At 35.4% G+C, this 16741-nt stretch overlaps 1 protein-coding gene across 1 annotated transcript in view; it reads right to left on the minus strand.

Moving 5' to 3' along the window:
- Window positions 1-825: 825 nt before the first annotated feature.
- LOC124789492 overlaps window positions 826-16741 on the minus strand; it is a 52105-nt gene continuing 36189 nt past the window's right edge. Inside the window, exons 4-5 of the mRNA XM_047256872.1 lie at window positions 14975-15120; window positions 826-5690 (exon numbers count right to left, since the gene is read on the minus strand). Coding sequence (XP_047112828.1) covers window positions 5316-5690; window positions 14975-15120 — 521 coding nt within the window. The 3' untranslated portion in view covers window positions 826-5315. The remainder of the gene's footprint in view (window positions 5691-14974; window positions 15121-16741) is intronic.

Below are 16741 nucleotides of genomic sequence, written 5' to 3' on the forward strand. Positions count from 1 at the left end.
GGTATCTGATTTGGTTTTGCTCTCTGGTTTTGGTATTTTGCCATGTGGTCTGTTGTCAGTTGTTCCTGTTGTGTGTGTCTGCAATGTACCAGTGATTCCCCATTGACGCCATCACCTGGTGCATTCCGGTCTCGCCCAGTGATGGTTACTGGAGTTTCCACGTAAAAAATTTGGAGGCATTACTTTTCAGTATTCTCTCATATATTATGTACCATTTGTTTATTATGACATGTGCATAGACATCTAGTGCCACATACCTGTGGATACCTCCCAAAGACTTCTTGACACACACCACACACCAATGTTGCAGTACTATGTTCCAAAAGTGGACCAACATTTTACTTATTAAGCACATGGCCTTAACATTTTGGGTCATCATTGTTTTATGTTTCTGTGATTTGCTTGTCATTAATTAATGTATATCTGAGTCATGCCTGGAAATCTTAGTCAGTAGAGAAACTGCTCATGAACAACAAATCTTTCAGATTCTTGTCCCAGTCCAGCACGTAGTTCTGTTTGCTGCCAGGAATTTTCTAATCAGTGCACACACTGCTGCAGACTGAAAGTTCTATCTGGAGTATTAATGCTGTATGACATATTCTGCACCTTTGGACCCATAGTACAATGGTTTTTGAGTGAAAAGAGTTCAACAGAAAATAAAAAATAAAATTTCATTTGTTGCTTTCCGATAGATCTTTCCTAAGACATATACTAGTTAGTGATAATAACACAGTATATTGGTCATAATCATCAGTCAAAGGAATCCTGAACATTGTTATTCTTCTTTAAAAATTGCTTTATTTTTCTGAACAATAAGATTTATATTCCATGGACATCCATATTTTACAGCAATAAATATTTTCAAAAGCTATTACAGGCTTGTTATTTAGAAAATTAAAACAGTTTGTACAAATATCAAATTTCATTTTCATTCCTTAATAACAAAATATACTGATTTTATTATTTATAAGTACTGATGATTTTTGTTTCCACATTTGTATGCATCTTTACTCATGACACTTCTCTATTTCATTTTCAGTTTTTAGGGAAAATCTGGTTTAATTATTGTACTTTTCCCATAGTGACTGAAAGAAGGTAGTGAACAGATCAGTTCAAAAATGCACTATATTTATAGCATAGAAAAATATATCACTTGAACAATTATACTGCACTTGATAAAATGAATTTATTTTGTTTCACTGGTAATGCGCTCCATGTACTCATGTTTACAAAAATAAATGAGAGAAATATTTTGTAAAAGAGCGCGCACACACACACACACACACACACACACACACACACACACACAAGGGTAATGACCCGAGACATCTTTATAAAATATTCAACTGGACGGATTTCATAAACATAAATTTACATACACAGTAACACACATGATAATTCACGCAAACATGAGGTACAAGAGGAAACATATTTACCTATTGATACATTGCTGTAAAAAGTAGAACAGCTCAAAGGCTATCAAGATATAAAAAGCACATATTAAATTGTGTGCTTACACATCTGTCATTGATGTAGTTGGTATACAAGAGGGTTGGGATGGAGGAAGGTAGATGGAAATAAAGAAAAACTAAATAAAATATACAGTGAAGAGAATCTTTTTAAATCATAGATTGGTATACACGTATGTTATAATTAAAAAATTGTTGGCAAGGAATCAATTGTGAAGCACTTATATCTTCCATCTCCTTACCTCTCTTTGTACAAAGCGTGTATTCCTTTGAATACTCATGTTTGTATCTTCCCACTATGTTTTCCTACTTTCTACTTGCCCATATTTTCATAATTATGGCAATCAAATTGGAGATCTAAACTCCTTTCCCTCCATTTTTGTAATTTTCAATTCTGCTCTGGTTTTTAAGTTTAGCATTTGGTATCAGATTTCTTTTGTTTCTTCTTCTAGCTCAATGTTCAGCTGTATTTTGAACAAATATATTCATTCTGACTTTTGTAAATTTATGAGAAACTTAATTTACACTACATTCTAATGGACGGATTGGTATAAATAAAGTTTCATAAAATATCATAGCGAGTTTTGCATTTGCATGTCGGTTTGCTATAGTAGGAAGGAAATGGATGGCACAGTTCTTCAAATGGGATTGTTATGAAAATTGTTAGATTTATTTTTTCATTTGTGCTAAGGCATAGAATCAAATATTTGTACCTATTAGTTTTCCTAGCTACAGTGTTATGGTGTCATTTCATATTAGGATGTGTTTATACACTTTTTAGGACATATACTGATATGACTGCCCTCCTCAATATTCAACATAGTGGTATATGGAATATAAATGCAGAAGCGGACATCGCTGTGTTTCACTCATTCAGCACAATAACAAACATAAAAAATAAAAGCATTTACTTTGTGAAAGCAGACTCAGATTTCAGCTCGTATCCTTTGGTCACCACAATATGTATATAAAAATTGGCTTTAAATATTGGTGAATGTTACTCTAAATGGAATATTATGTAGGAATTTGTACCCAACATTATTACTGTTCTCAACTCCACTTCTAATGAAACTCATTTTATGCAGATAGGTAAAATTTTTGTCATTGGGACAATTTACTGCATTAAACTGAATCACATATATGTTCCTTAAGTTTAGTTTTCATAATGAAAAGTAGAACAATGTAACTTCTGTGTTCTAGCACTTTTGTTGTTCCTCCACAATGTGAATAACAAACTAATAAAAAAAATTGTGAATGAATAAAATATTAGCTTGTAACAATAAATTAGAAAAGCAAATTGTGCCTGTTAATTTTCCTTGCTACAATAGCAGGCCATAATCAACATTCGTCACATTTGTGCACGTGTTGGAATTTTTAAGACATACCAAATAAAGTAATAGAAGCCCCTATAAACTTTTACTTGAATAGAGATGAAGCATATGAAATGGCAGAGTTAAAATAGTAATTACACTGTATAAGTGTGACTAATGACATAGTGTAAACAATAACTAGCCAATAAATGTTAAGTCACATAGTGCTCAGAGCCATTTGAACTAGCCAATGAAACATAACATTAACACATTTATTTTGATAAATCATAGGTTTCACAATACTGGTCAAATCACTAGATCTTATAAGGCAGTGACATTCGTTGATGAATACACATCCCCAGTGTTATAAGGTCTAGTGATAGCTGTAAGGCCAAAACTAGTTATCTGTTCAAATAAAATAAAATGTGATCAAGACCATGAATTCTATGATTTATGTAAATATAAAGCTCATCTGTCCTCTACAAAAATCAAAGTGCCTTCTTTCTCATTCATGTTGATCAGTGGATCAATCGTGAAGTTGTGATCATTTTGATAGTAAATATTAATAAAGAAACTGCAAAAACTCAATATTATTTTGGAATGCTCAGTAAAACAGAAATGATATGATGGGAAATCATGAGACATTAACAAAATATAAAAGCTTTCATTATTTGAAAAGAGGATTGTGAAAATGATGTGTTAATAAGTGAATGAATAAACCATAAATGATTCACAAATGAAGTATGACCACTTATACAAAATATATACAACCTAATAATAAGCAATCACTGTGTTCATGTGTCAGTCTTACATCTCTTCTTCTTTTGTATTTACCACTCTTTTATTTCTTTATTTATTTGTTTTCCCATGTTCATTATCTGTTCCAAATCTTCTTTGTCAATGTTTGCAAGATTACAGCATTTTTAATTCATCTTCTTGAATTTATTTCTGTTTCTTCGATCTCCACCTTGTTAGCTGTCTGAATCCTACTCATTATTGCATCTCAGAAAGACGCAATAGTTAAATTCTACTGAAGTACCTTCTTTTCTTTCTCTCCATGGTGTGTTTACTTTTTTTGTCATATTTTATAAAAATCTGTAACCACTTGCATGTCTTTGTTGGTTACAGCATGACGAAGTAGTTTTTGTGTACTAATTTCACATTGTGACCCAACCAGATAGCTAAGCATGTTAAAACACGCACTTCCAGTACAAGAGGAGATTCACCAGCCCCAGACTGAATCCACCTGATGGATAAAGATGGGGCTGGTATTACTGGCGAGCCTGGATGTAGTTTTTAGTTGGTTTTCCACATCCACCAAGCTCATTATGTGGCTGGTTACCAAGTACTGCCTTAGTTACAAAGTTCACAGACACTTTGAAAAACATTGTCACATTTGACCACAAGATGTACACTAAATGCAGACAGGAAAAGTACACAGTTTATTTCCCAGGGAGGCAGAAGGGGGAGGTGGGGGTGGGGTCAGGGGGGGGGTGCAGTGGCTTTAAAAATCCTTTGGGACTGGTTACCTCACCATAACAATAGCCTGTACTGCAAAGAATGCTGTGAGATGCAGTATGGTGTCTTAGAAAACACACTAAATCCTCCATAGTTTGGAAAATAACATAAGAAGAAGGGAAATCTGAGAGTTTCAAGGTAGAACAGGCTGCTGAAAGATATGAACCACTGAGGTTTAGGAAAACTGTTGAGCAAGCAGAGCAACAGGAAAACACTTTTCTAGAGAAGTTCTGTGCTAACTTCACCATGAGTAGATTGTTTACTCATCACAAAGTTACCATGGAACTTCTATATTTACTCTGTAACATTTTATACCTTATGTACCTATATAACAGCAGTTCCCTCTACAGTTGTGAACTACATGATACACAAATATGAAAAAATGGACCAAGTAGCTTAGCAGTATGCCCAGTAAAATTTAATCCTATTCTAAAGTCAAATGGTGATATTGTTACTATTATTGATATACATAAACAATTCTTCATTTTTCCCTGTAACATGCCAATAATTACAAGGCATAAACACCCACACAGTTTACACCACACTGTCAAACAATATCAAAGGGCAATATGACTCATTTACAGAAATTATAACACCACACAAGTCACACTATCTTCATAAGCAGATCCAGTTCAGTATGTAACCATGCCATTACACTCAGACAATGTAATATTTCAGAAGTGTATATGATTTAGGCAAACATACCTGATACCCTTTTACTGCTATTATTATCACAATACTTTTGGAAAAATATGCTTTTTCATCAAACTAATAAATTTCAGTTGCCTTGAGGAAGTAAAATAAACTGGTCTTGCATTTAAAATACATCAGACTCTGAAATTAGTTATTAGCTTGATAGTCTGTATGAACTACAAGTACTACCTTAGGAATAGATACTGATTTGATACGTGTCTGTGCCATTCAGTAAGTTCATGTGACTGTGAATCAGAATTCCACACACTACTGGAGTACGATGATCAAAATCACAATTAACTATTGCTTGGCACCTCCAACACTTTTAAAATGAACTTTCTTTTGCTCTGCTCACATTTGGTGAGACAGATTCATCAAGGACATTCTCAGAAGAACGTGAAAGTCCATGGTTATCATAAGCATGTTCTAGTGTTGCATCTTCAGAGGGATGCCTTGGAGGTCTCGTGCTGAGTGGTGTAGACATTGTAGCTGGTGTTATAGCACCATTTTTGCCACAGTAAGGTGTAGAAGGAATACTGGTTGTCCCAAAAGTAGTTGTAGTAGTTGCACCTGCTGATGGCAAATCAGTAATTGTTGTTTGCTCATCTGGTTTTGGTACCATCAAACGGAGATTGGAGTTTGCGGCTGAGGATGAAGCATGGTTTTTGTCACTATTTATGACAGCTGCAGTACTAGAAGCCTGAAAAAAGCACATGAAAAAAAAAAATAGTATCAAAAGGAATTTTCAGTTGAGAAAGCTAGTAAATTATGAGACAGAGTTTCTGGCCAGTACTTATCTTCAAGAGGCAAAATATTTACTATTGCTGATAAACACATATAAAACTGGAGGTACACAACACTATGACAGCTTTTGAAACTTTAGTTTCTACATCAGGGACAAAAAAGTGCTAGGTTGGGGCAGGTCAAAAATAAAGGACATTCACCCAAATCTCAGGATGCTCACCTGTAGTGAGGATGAGGTTAAGATAGACTGGAGTAGTTTAAGAAGGAAGGGTAGACCTGAGTCACCTGCTCATGAAAGTAACCTTCCCCGACATATCCCTCTTGTCCCCCCCCCCCCTCCCTCCCTCCCTCTCCCTCTCCCCCTCCCTCCCTCCAGAGGAAGGGACTAATATTTCTGAAAGATAAGACAGTGCCATGTACTTTTATTTAATATGTGTCTGTTGGCGGCACTAAATATTTTGCCTCTTACAGTAAGCACTGACCAGCACTTCTGTCTCATATTTCAATAAAGATGAAACAGTTAATTCACATTATACTCATGTCACTAAAAATACTTGGCAGAGAAAGTACACAGTCTTTGTAATGACAGCCATAACTGAATTAAAAAGTAAAAAATAAAAACTAGTAATCTTAATGCACAAATTTAATAATCTAAGGAGCTTATAAGTAAAAGGTACTTTGTTATCATGCTATTTTGTCAAAAACTGACATTCTGAGTCTGGCTGCATAGAAAATATAGATGTAAGAGACAACCTATACTTTGTTATCACTTCTTCGGTATATGTTGCATGTTCCTAACAGTTTTCCAGTTTAGGTGGTACAGTAGATCCTATCATTTCCAGTAAAATTACTTTACCTTTTTCAAACAATGGAAAATCCAGGAGATAATAATGACAATAATATGGAAAGGATAGGCTGCTACTCACCATATAGCACAGATGGTGAGTTGCAGGTAAGCACAACAAAGGAAATGTCAGACAAATAAGCTTCAGGCCAAAAAGGCCTTCATTGGAATTAAATGACACACACACACACACACACACACAGACACACACATATGCAAATGCAACTCACATGCACACATGACAACAGGGTGGGTGGCGAGTAGGGGGATCTATTGTTTAATTATACTGATGAAACACTAGCAAAATATCATTTCTGCCATTTCCCACATGCAATAACAGAACTCCATTTCACTGTTTACACTTTTCACCCTCCAATCACTAATCTTATTCTTATGCCAACACAACCTCAAAATTATAAATACGGAGTGGCTGATGTAGTAGACAGTTGCAAGTGTAATGTCTAACAACAGTATCACTGTCAAAGGACTGAATATGGAGACAAACACAACCAATAAGAAATGAGTAATGGTGTCAACAGGAAAACATCCTGCACCATTGACTACTGACCATTCTTGACACAAACAAAATGGCATTTGTTTCTGGACATGCTTATGGGACATATTTATAGGATATTATTTCCAATTTTTACCAATACTATATCTTACAAGAAAATGGTGCACTTAAAATGACCATGCATAGAAGCAAGAAAGAAGTAAAGTGGGAACTGTTATAATGTATTGTTAGTGTTAGGAAGTAAGGCTCTGAATGTAATTGATTAATAGTGTTCCAATCTATGAATATTATATGTTACCATGTGAAAGTGAATTTTTTAAGGTTTGGTAAAAGCCTCTGTGATGCCTCTGCCAGAGTTCCCTTATAACAGTCATGTGAGAGAAAATTAATATTTTTGTGTAAACCATTGATTGTTTGAGTTATATATTAGGGGAGTGTTTTAATTCTACACCTCACTGACATTTATACCAAGATGGCGGCGTATATGAATGTAGTGGCAAATCGCTCCGTGAATATCGGTAAATTACCGTCAGTGAATTGTATGCTATGTGCAAAAAAAGTGATAAAAGGTGTTAAAATATGTGTAGTGGCGCATAAATGGTATCATTCTTGTTGTTTCATGGAAGCAAATCTCGGTCAACATAGGCCTACATGTGACTGTGGAACTGAGTGCAACGGTCTTGAAACTGCATTTGAAATGTGCAACGCGGGACTCGAAATAAGTGTGAGGGAAGAACTGCAAAGTGACTTAAGTAAAGCTAGACAATATGCAGAAATGCTGAAAAGTTTGATCGACTATATGGACCTTCCCACAGATACGCAAACAGGCAAACGAGAGTGTGTATATACTAGGCCTAAGAAAATCTCTCGACCTGTCTTAAATACCAATGTTTTTCGTGTTCCACTAATGAATAAATACGATGTTCTAAGTGCAGACAGCTCAGAATCACGGACAAAAAATCTCAGTGTAACAGGTAACTGCTCGGAAAGATCTGTTGAACAAAAAAGTGCCAGCAGAAACACGTTACCATCAAATACTATTAAACGAAAAAATCGTGTGAGAGCAACTTGTAATAAAACTGGACACGAGACAAAAAAGGAAACAGAGAAGAAGAAGGAAGAAATATACATATTATCGACGAGTCATGGCAAGGGACTGGCTACAATCATGTCTGATATGCAGTCCGAATATAAAGTGATTGGAATTTCGAAACCTGGTGCTCCTCTACGAGAAGTGCTGAAAAACTGTGAAAGTTCCGTGAAAAGCGACGTCAACTGTGTCATAATCGGAGGGGGAAACGATGTCTATAAAAATGAAAGCAGCCTTGCTGTAAGAACAGTGAAAGAATCGCTAGGAAAAATTTCACAGGCGAAGGTATTTGTTGTAAACATTCCCTACAGACACGACTTAACGGAAGATTCGTGTGTAAACAAAGAAATCATCGCGACAAATCGGAAATTCAGGAAGATTTGTAGCGGTTTTGTGCACACAACTTTCATTGAAGCAACGAGTTCAGTAAGAGAGCATTTTACTAGACATGGACTGCACAGAAACAACCTAGGCAAGAAAGTGCTGGCGAAAGAAATTCTCCAGGTGATAAAGACAGCAGGAGTGGGTGCCTATGTAAAAATAGCACTACCTGCAACAGGTTTTCTGCCAATGATAACAGAAAAGAAAAGTGCACCAACAGCATATGAGGAAGAAACATCTGCAGATACACCCTATGATGAAAAAATTACAACTGTGCAAACATGTAAAGCGTCACAGTCACCAGTGGCATTATCAGTAGCAGCAGTGGAAAAGGAAGTAACAGTAGCATCAACAGCAGAAGTTTCACCAGCAACAGTAACTATAGTGCCTCTAAAAGGAGAAATGAGAATTGCAGCAGGAGAAGCAGCATCAAGTGTTACGTGTAGACGGAAAACAGCACCTCCTGTCCGTCTAAATGATTTTTTAGTGGAAGGCAGCAGGATGAAGCAGCCCAGGAGATAAGTAGTGTAACAAATTTCACAACACCTCACCAAAACGTTCAATCTAAAATAAACAACAATTATGATCTTAAAATTTGCTATCTGAATGTTCAAGGACTAATAGATAAAGAATTTATTGTAAACAGTTTTGGACTAGATAACAAATTTGATATTTTCTGTCTGAGTGAACATTGGGTTACTGAGAGTGTACTTACAGTTGTCAAACTTGATAACTATAATGTAGCAAATAGTTACTGTAGAAAACTGCATATAAGAGGTGGTGTGGCAATATATATTAATCAGTCATTCAGTTGCTCCATTGTTAAGTTGGACCTAGATTATTTATGTGAGGAACAGAACTTTGAAGCCACTGGTATAGTTATGGACAGTCTTAAGTTAGTAATAGTATCCCTTTACAGGTCACCTAAGGGTATCATCAATGTATTTCTAGAAAAATTGGACATGCTGTTAGATGTACTAAGAGGAACCAGATGGTTGCATTATGACATAGTAATTGGTGGAGATCTGAATGCAGATTTTGATATAACAACACATAAACGTACTGTGACTGAGTTGAAAAACCTTTTAAGACAGTGCAATTTGCACTCAATCAATAACAGGCCCACAAGAGATAAAGCATGTCTTGACAATATTTTTGTCAACTTTAAAACTACAGAAGAATCATGTGCTGTTACAGCGTTTCCATTTTCAGATCATGACTCTGTATCTTTAAACTATACAAGTAGGTTCTGTATTGATAATAGTAATATTCCTAAGCCTGTCCCAAAAGTTATAATCACCAGGCCTGTCACAGATGACAAAATTGTTCAGCTCTGTAAGTCCCTTGCTGAGAGAGACTGGTTCAACCAATGTCATGGTGACACAAGTTATAGTCTTAGTGCTGATTTGTCAGGGAAACTATTATTTGAGAGATTTTTTAAAACATTTCTGACACAATTTAATGACAATATCCCCATAAAGAAATGCAAATTAACTGACAAAGGCTTTACAAACAGGGCTACAAACAGACAAAATTCATGGTTCACTAAACAATTATCAAGTATGAAAAACCAAGTTATGGTGTTGCACAATATATGTAGCAATCAGAAAACAGAACATGCCAGATTAGCCTATATAAAATGCAGGAATGAGTATAAAAAAGCCATCGTGGAAGCCAAAAAAGCACATAATTTCAATACCATTGATAATTCTACAAATAAGTGCAAAGCTGCATGGAAATTAATAAATGGTGTTGCTAAAGATGTAAGAAGCAAAAAAATTAATATAAGTCCCCAAAAATTCAATGATTTCTTTATTAAATCTGTTGAAAATGTAGGAAATACTATAATCAAACCTGATATCAATTCATCAGAGTTACTTTCTAAAAATGTTTGCAGAACACCAACAGACACAGGTATGTTTATGTTCTCCGAGGTCTCACCTAGTCATGTCCTAAGCATTGTAAAACGGATGAAATCTTCAGACAGTGTGGATATATACGACATATCCTGTAATTTACTAAAGAAAGTAATAGACTATATTGTGTACCCCTTAACATTCTGTATAAATAAATGCATATCTGAAGGATATTTTCCCGAAGAACTCAAAGTGGCTAGGGTAATTCCAATATATAAAAAGGGAGATATGGACTCACCTTGCAGTTACAGACCAATCTCCATAGTCCCAGCTTTTTCTAAAATACTGGAATGTGTAATTTACCAACAGCTATCTGTCTATTTTGAAAAATTAGGAATAATTAGTGAATCTCAGTATGGTTTTAGGAAAAAGTTGTCTACTGTGGATGCTATAGACTTTGTAGTCAAATATTTACATCAAGTGTTTGAGGATAAGGGCTATGCTCAACTCACATTTTGTGATCTAAGCAAAGCTTTTGACTGTGTAAAGCATAAGCCACTCCTAGAAAAACTGGAATTCTATGGCATTAGACATAACAGCCTTAAATTAATAAAATCATATCTTCAGAATCGTAAGCAAGTTGTTTGTGTAGGTAGAGAAATGTCGAGTATAGAGCAAGTCAAGGTAGGTGTTCCACAGGGATCTGTGCTGGGCCCCTTTTTGTTCCTGATAATGATAAATGATCTGCCGTCATTTATCAAGTCCACCACGGTGTTGTATGCAGATGACACAACATTTCTTCATGCTAGTGAGGATTTCAATAGCCTTAAAACTTGTGCAGCAAAGACAATTGACCAAGCATCCTATTGGTTCAAGGCAAATGGATTCCTGCTGAATGAAAACAAAACACAGCAGATGGTCTGTAGTCTTAGAGACAAGCTTCTGTCAGACGATCCAAGTTATGTCAAATTTTTGGGGGTATACATTGATGATAAATTATCTTGGGGTCAACATGTACAATATATTAGTGGTAAATTGTCTAGAGTTATTTACCTGTTAAGGCGACTTATGGATTGTGTTCCTGAAAAATATGTTAGAACATCCTATTTTTCATTCTTTCAGAGTATAATAACATATGGAATTATTTTGTGGGGGAACTCTAGCTGTGTACATGACATATTAATACTGCAAAAAAAAGCTATTAGGATAATAACTGGTTCTGCATATAAGGCACATTGTAAACCATTGTTCTGTGAACAGAAAATCATGACTGTTATAAACTTGTACATATACTATGTTCTAATTTATACGAAGAAGAAATTACCAGAAACAAAAACCAGAGAAAATGTACACAGCCACAATACAAGAAGGAATAGGTGCCTCTATATTCCTTACCACAGGTTGTCAAAGTCACTCAACAGCTACGAAATCATGGGGTACAAATTATTTAATAAACTTCCTCAATCTGTTCAAGAATTACCTGAACAATTATTCAAACAAACAATTCACGACTGGCTAGTCCTCCACCCATTCTATGACATAAGAGAATTTATCAACTGTAATATAATACTATAATGTTAACAAGAAACCTGTTGTTTCTTTCAAACTATTAATTGTATTTTAGTATGTATATGACGTTGTCTATTGCTGTAATGGCCGAATGACAATAAAATTATTATTATTATTATTATTATTATTATTATTATTAACAACCAGCTACTCTAATCTTGCTGTAAAGAGTGTGAGGTTCAAATTTATCAAGAGAAGTCTATCCACTGCCATTAGAAACCTGTCCTATCAAGCTATTACAGTGAAACCTCGATTTTACAATCTCCACTTTCACATTTTTTGTGATGCTACACCATAAATTTGTAGCCCCTGTGGCATACCCATAAGATCAATGCTTAAAATTCCCCAATTTTACATTTCTTCCTGGTAAGGTGTACCTTGATTCTAAGTTCTTACTCGACATCTCATTTGACTTTGTCCCATTTTCTTCCTATTGAAATCTGATGTGACAGAACAAGTTATAAGTGGCTCAAAAGACAGATGGGTGGTGACAGAAATATTGGAGAGGGGAGATGTGAGAGGAAATGCTGGTGTAATCCACAATTGGTGTTGCCAACACAACTTGCAACATTTAGCTTAACAATGCAATTATGATATAACTGCTGCTAGGATGCAACGGTAGTGGAAAAATAAGACAGTCAGACCGAGCCAACACATTAGGAAGGGACTCAGCCACCACCTTTTCTTGTGCCACTTACAACTCAGTCTCATTTTTTTGCATGTATTTCTGAAGTACTGTAATCAACAACAATATTAGTTGTCATCCTTGTAAATTCAAATACTGAGTCTCAAAGATTATGCTTGGTCATAACTGAGGAAATGTTGCCCATTTCTGGCTAGTGAACTCTTATTGACTGGCAATATTATGAGAAGGACAGTTGCTAATCATCATGTAGCAGAGATGCTGAGTTGCAGATAGTTACAACAAAAATACTCTCACAATTATAGCTTTCGGCCATTAAGATCTTTGTCAACACACACACACACACACACACACACACACACACACACACAAACAAATGTAACTCATGCACACAACTGCAGTCAAATCAGCAATTATTAACTGGCAATTTATTAAGTTACCCAGTAGCCGGCACAGCCACCACACCACACTAACACAAGTAAAATGAGCTCACCTACTGGATGTGTGGAGAGGGGAGTATAGGGAGGCATGAAAGCATTTTCTGAAATGTTGAAAATATACTTTTTGTGCAGCTCATGTGTTATGACAAAGATGTCACATGGAAATAGAACAAGGGTTTTGTGATAGACTTTTTCGTGTGCAAATCTGACATGATACACTTGCAACAACTACATACACTACTCATGTATATACTTTGAACCACACACACCACACATTGTAGAACATAAAGACTGCCAGCAGTGATAGAGGGCATGAAACAGAACTGTACCACCTGAGCTTACTTTCAAATTTAAATTTTACACAGTGTACAGTAATTCACTGAGGGAATTCTAGTAAGCTTGTAATGCCAATAGGTGAAGTAAACTCATTTTTTCATGTCTCTGTTCCTCTCATCAAGCCTGAAATAACACTTTTATGGTGGTGGGCATATGAAGTGCTGCGCATAAGAAAAGTATCAAACAATGACAGCAATCGTGACAAAGTATGTCATTATGCAGATGCCCACATTTATGTTTAAATTTTAATCACTTAGCTGCTGTGATGTTTTTGATCTCATTCAACACATTCATCAATATTTGCTTTTTTCTGAGTGAGCACAAATGATGGTCTCTCAAAAACACGTTTTGTATGCATAATTTGCAGTTGTAGCATGTCGGAAAACAGCTTGATTACCTTGTACCCAGTTACAAATTTCAATTTCTTGATGAGTTTTTATTTGGTGTTACACATCTGTGGTTTTCTAAGAACTGATGAAATTCATTATCACAAATTATTGTATAACCATTGAATTCTACATTTAATTTCCTTCACTTAGACAGATTTTACACAAATTATTGGAGAGGATTGCAATTTTTAATCATAAATGCCAATTACATATGTTTTTACTCATATTTGGGGGGGGGGGTTAACATCTTCCTCAATTCTGAATTTTCCTCAATTTTGCCTGTTTTAAATCTGAACCACACAAAAAAAGTCAAATAGGGGTTTCACTATATACAAAAAAATAAGCTGAGACTAAATTCTTCAATGATGCAAGTTTATACCTGTTGCTTTTGTAACAGGGAATCTAAAGAAAGAGTTAAACTCATAATTGTCAACAGCATAACTACAGCATTGCACAAATAACAAACTGAAAATCTCCCTGTGAATAAATCACATTCACAGCCTGGCGGGATCACAAAGGGGCGTCATCTTTGAACAAACAATGTATCAACAATGGCATTGTCTGTTGCTGCTGCTGAATAAGTTTCCACATTCTGATACACAGAATCTCATATAAACAACCAACAACAAAACTCTTAGACCGATTACATGTTGTCTGTAATGTACTCTGGTAGATAAAAATTATTTTCTATCTTGAATAGCAGCATGTTACAGAGAATGGCAGTAATGAAATATTTAAGGTGGAATTGGACAATTCACTGTATCAACATATCCCATCTTAGTAACTGCTGAGTCCCAGAGAAGCTTCCTGTAAACATCTAAAAGTCAGAACCAGCCATGTCTACTGATTGGTCCACTTCGAAAATGTCCTGTACTTAGTGAAAAGTTACAGTGTTATAATAACTTGAATGTAATTCTAGGTGTGATGATTTAATAGAATTTCAATACTGACTTCCACGTTTGTGCACACTAATTTGACCCGGAAATGCAGTACTTTTCATCCACCAAAACTATTACAATTGAAATAATAGAATAATAAAACTACCTGGCAGTTATAATCATAATGGCATTACGTGATGGGTAGTTGTTATTTACCTTAATATTTAAATTACATGAAATATATATACATAAAATATCTTGACTTATGTTAATGCCAAAATAATAGTAGTGTGAACAAACCTTCTTTTTGGTAACTGATAAGCCAAAGAGGAGAGGTTTCAGTCGAGTATTCAGATGAACCAGTAGAAAGAAGCCAATGAATAATAATGCAGCTGTTGCTAACACAACAGCAATGAGTGACAGCTTACGCAAGCTGCTCATATCAGCTGCCAAAATAAATATTACTGTTTTTGAGAAACACAATAACTTACTACACACAAATAAACTGTAATATTTTCCAATGTAAAAGTACATTAAGAAATACAGTAATACAATATAACCCAGCAACACTTACTAAGATACATCTGCAGACATTTAATGTCATAGTGCACTTTCTATACTTAGCCTACAGTTTTATTTGAATTTTTGAAATAATATATTTGAGGAAGAGTATAAAGTCATTCAGTCAAAAAAGACGGGAAAGTAGGAGAGATTTAGAAGCTGCAAATGTATCCTGGTGAATTAATAATAATGAAATAACTGATCTAAAGTTTCAAAGGAAAATGTGTCATTAGGATGTGTACTTTAGGTTATGTGCTTCCCTGGAACTATAGTAATGGGAAATGGAACACAGGGAAACAAATATTGGGGGAATTTTGAGAAATGAGCATAATCTGAGAGCAAAGAGAAAAGGACTCATTCTAGCACCTGACATTAGCAAAAAATAAAAAACATGTGAAGGAAAAAGCTGAAAGAAGTGAAAGAAGAAATGGCTGCTTGTGGACAAAGGAGATATCAACATCTGAACAAACAAAATTGAGTAAAACAACAAAGGAAGTGATAAATAATGTCTACAGATGAAAATAAAATTGTAGAATTTTAGTTTTTCTCATGTACCGATCATTTGAAAGGTACATGAAAATGCAGTGAGATATAATCATAAAAAATAGTCAATGTTTTCCAAGAGAATGGCAAGAGCTCTACCTGTTGAACTGTTGTCTGCCTATGATGGCCATACCTGTCAGCATTCCCATGAGCTTTCCAAATATACAATAATATCTGTAAGATGAAGGTAGAAGTTGGAGCACACCATGTATAATGTGGTTAGCTTTCTTCTTTTATTGACTCTTGCTTGATGTTTTTTCCACTATTCTCTGCCTTGCTTATTACCCTCTCTTCCATTTTTAAGCTCTCTGGTTTTCAAACTTGTCTGGTGCAGGCACTAACAGTCAGTCTTACCTAGTCATCCCATCTGACAAGTTTTCCCCTCACCCGGGATTCTGGGTGACTTTCTTAACTCTCTCCATTTCCTAAACCTTGCCAGTCTTTTCCCTCCATCCTTTTCCTTCAACCCTTCACCCAGAAGAAGAAAAAGCCACTGGCTCCAAAAGCTTGAGGTTTTCCATATCCTTTATAAATATTTTCTCCTGCTGGCACTAGGTGAGTACATTTTTTACTTCATATGGAGTTGCACTCAGAAATAGAGAAGCTGTGTGCTTATCTGGTGCAGGCACCAACAGTCAGTCTTTCCTTCTCATTCTGTCCTGTTGGTCTACCCTGATCAGGGTTCCGGGCAACACTCCTGATTTCCTAAGCCTTATTAGTCTTTTTTCTCCATTCCTCTACCTTTTCATTCATCATTTCTGCCAGGAGAAGGAACCACTGGGTCTGAAAGCTTGCGTATTTTCATATCCTTTATATCTGTTATCTCCTGTTGCTGCCACTGCTGCTTGGTGAATAGATTTTTAATCTATCCAGTTGTATTTTCAAATATTGATTACTTTTGTTTTTATATTCCTATAAAGTAAGATGACTTCATCTAGAACACTAAGATAGGTAACTGAGTGC

The sequence above is a fragment of the Schistocerca piceifrons genome, chromosome 3 (genome assembly GCF_021461385.2).
Source record: "Schistocerca piceifrons isolate TAMUIC-IGC-003096 chromosome 3, iqSchPice1.1, whole genome shotgun sequence".
Classification (NCBI taxonomy): domain Eukaryota; kingdom Metazoa; phylum Arthropoda; class Insecta; order Orthoptera; family Acrididae; genus Schistocerca; species Schistocerca piceifrons.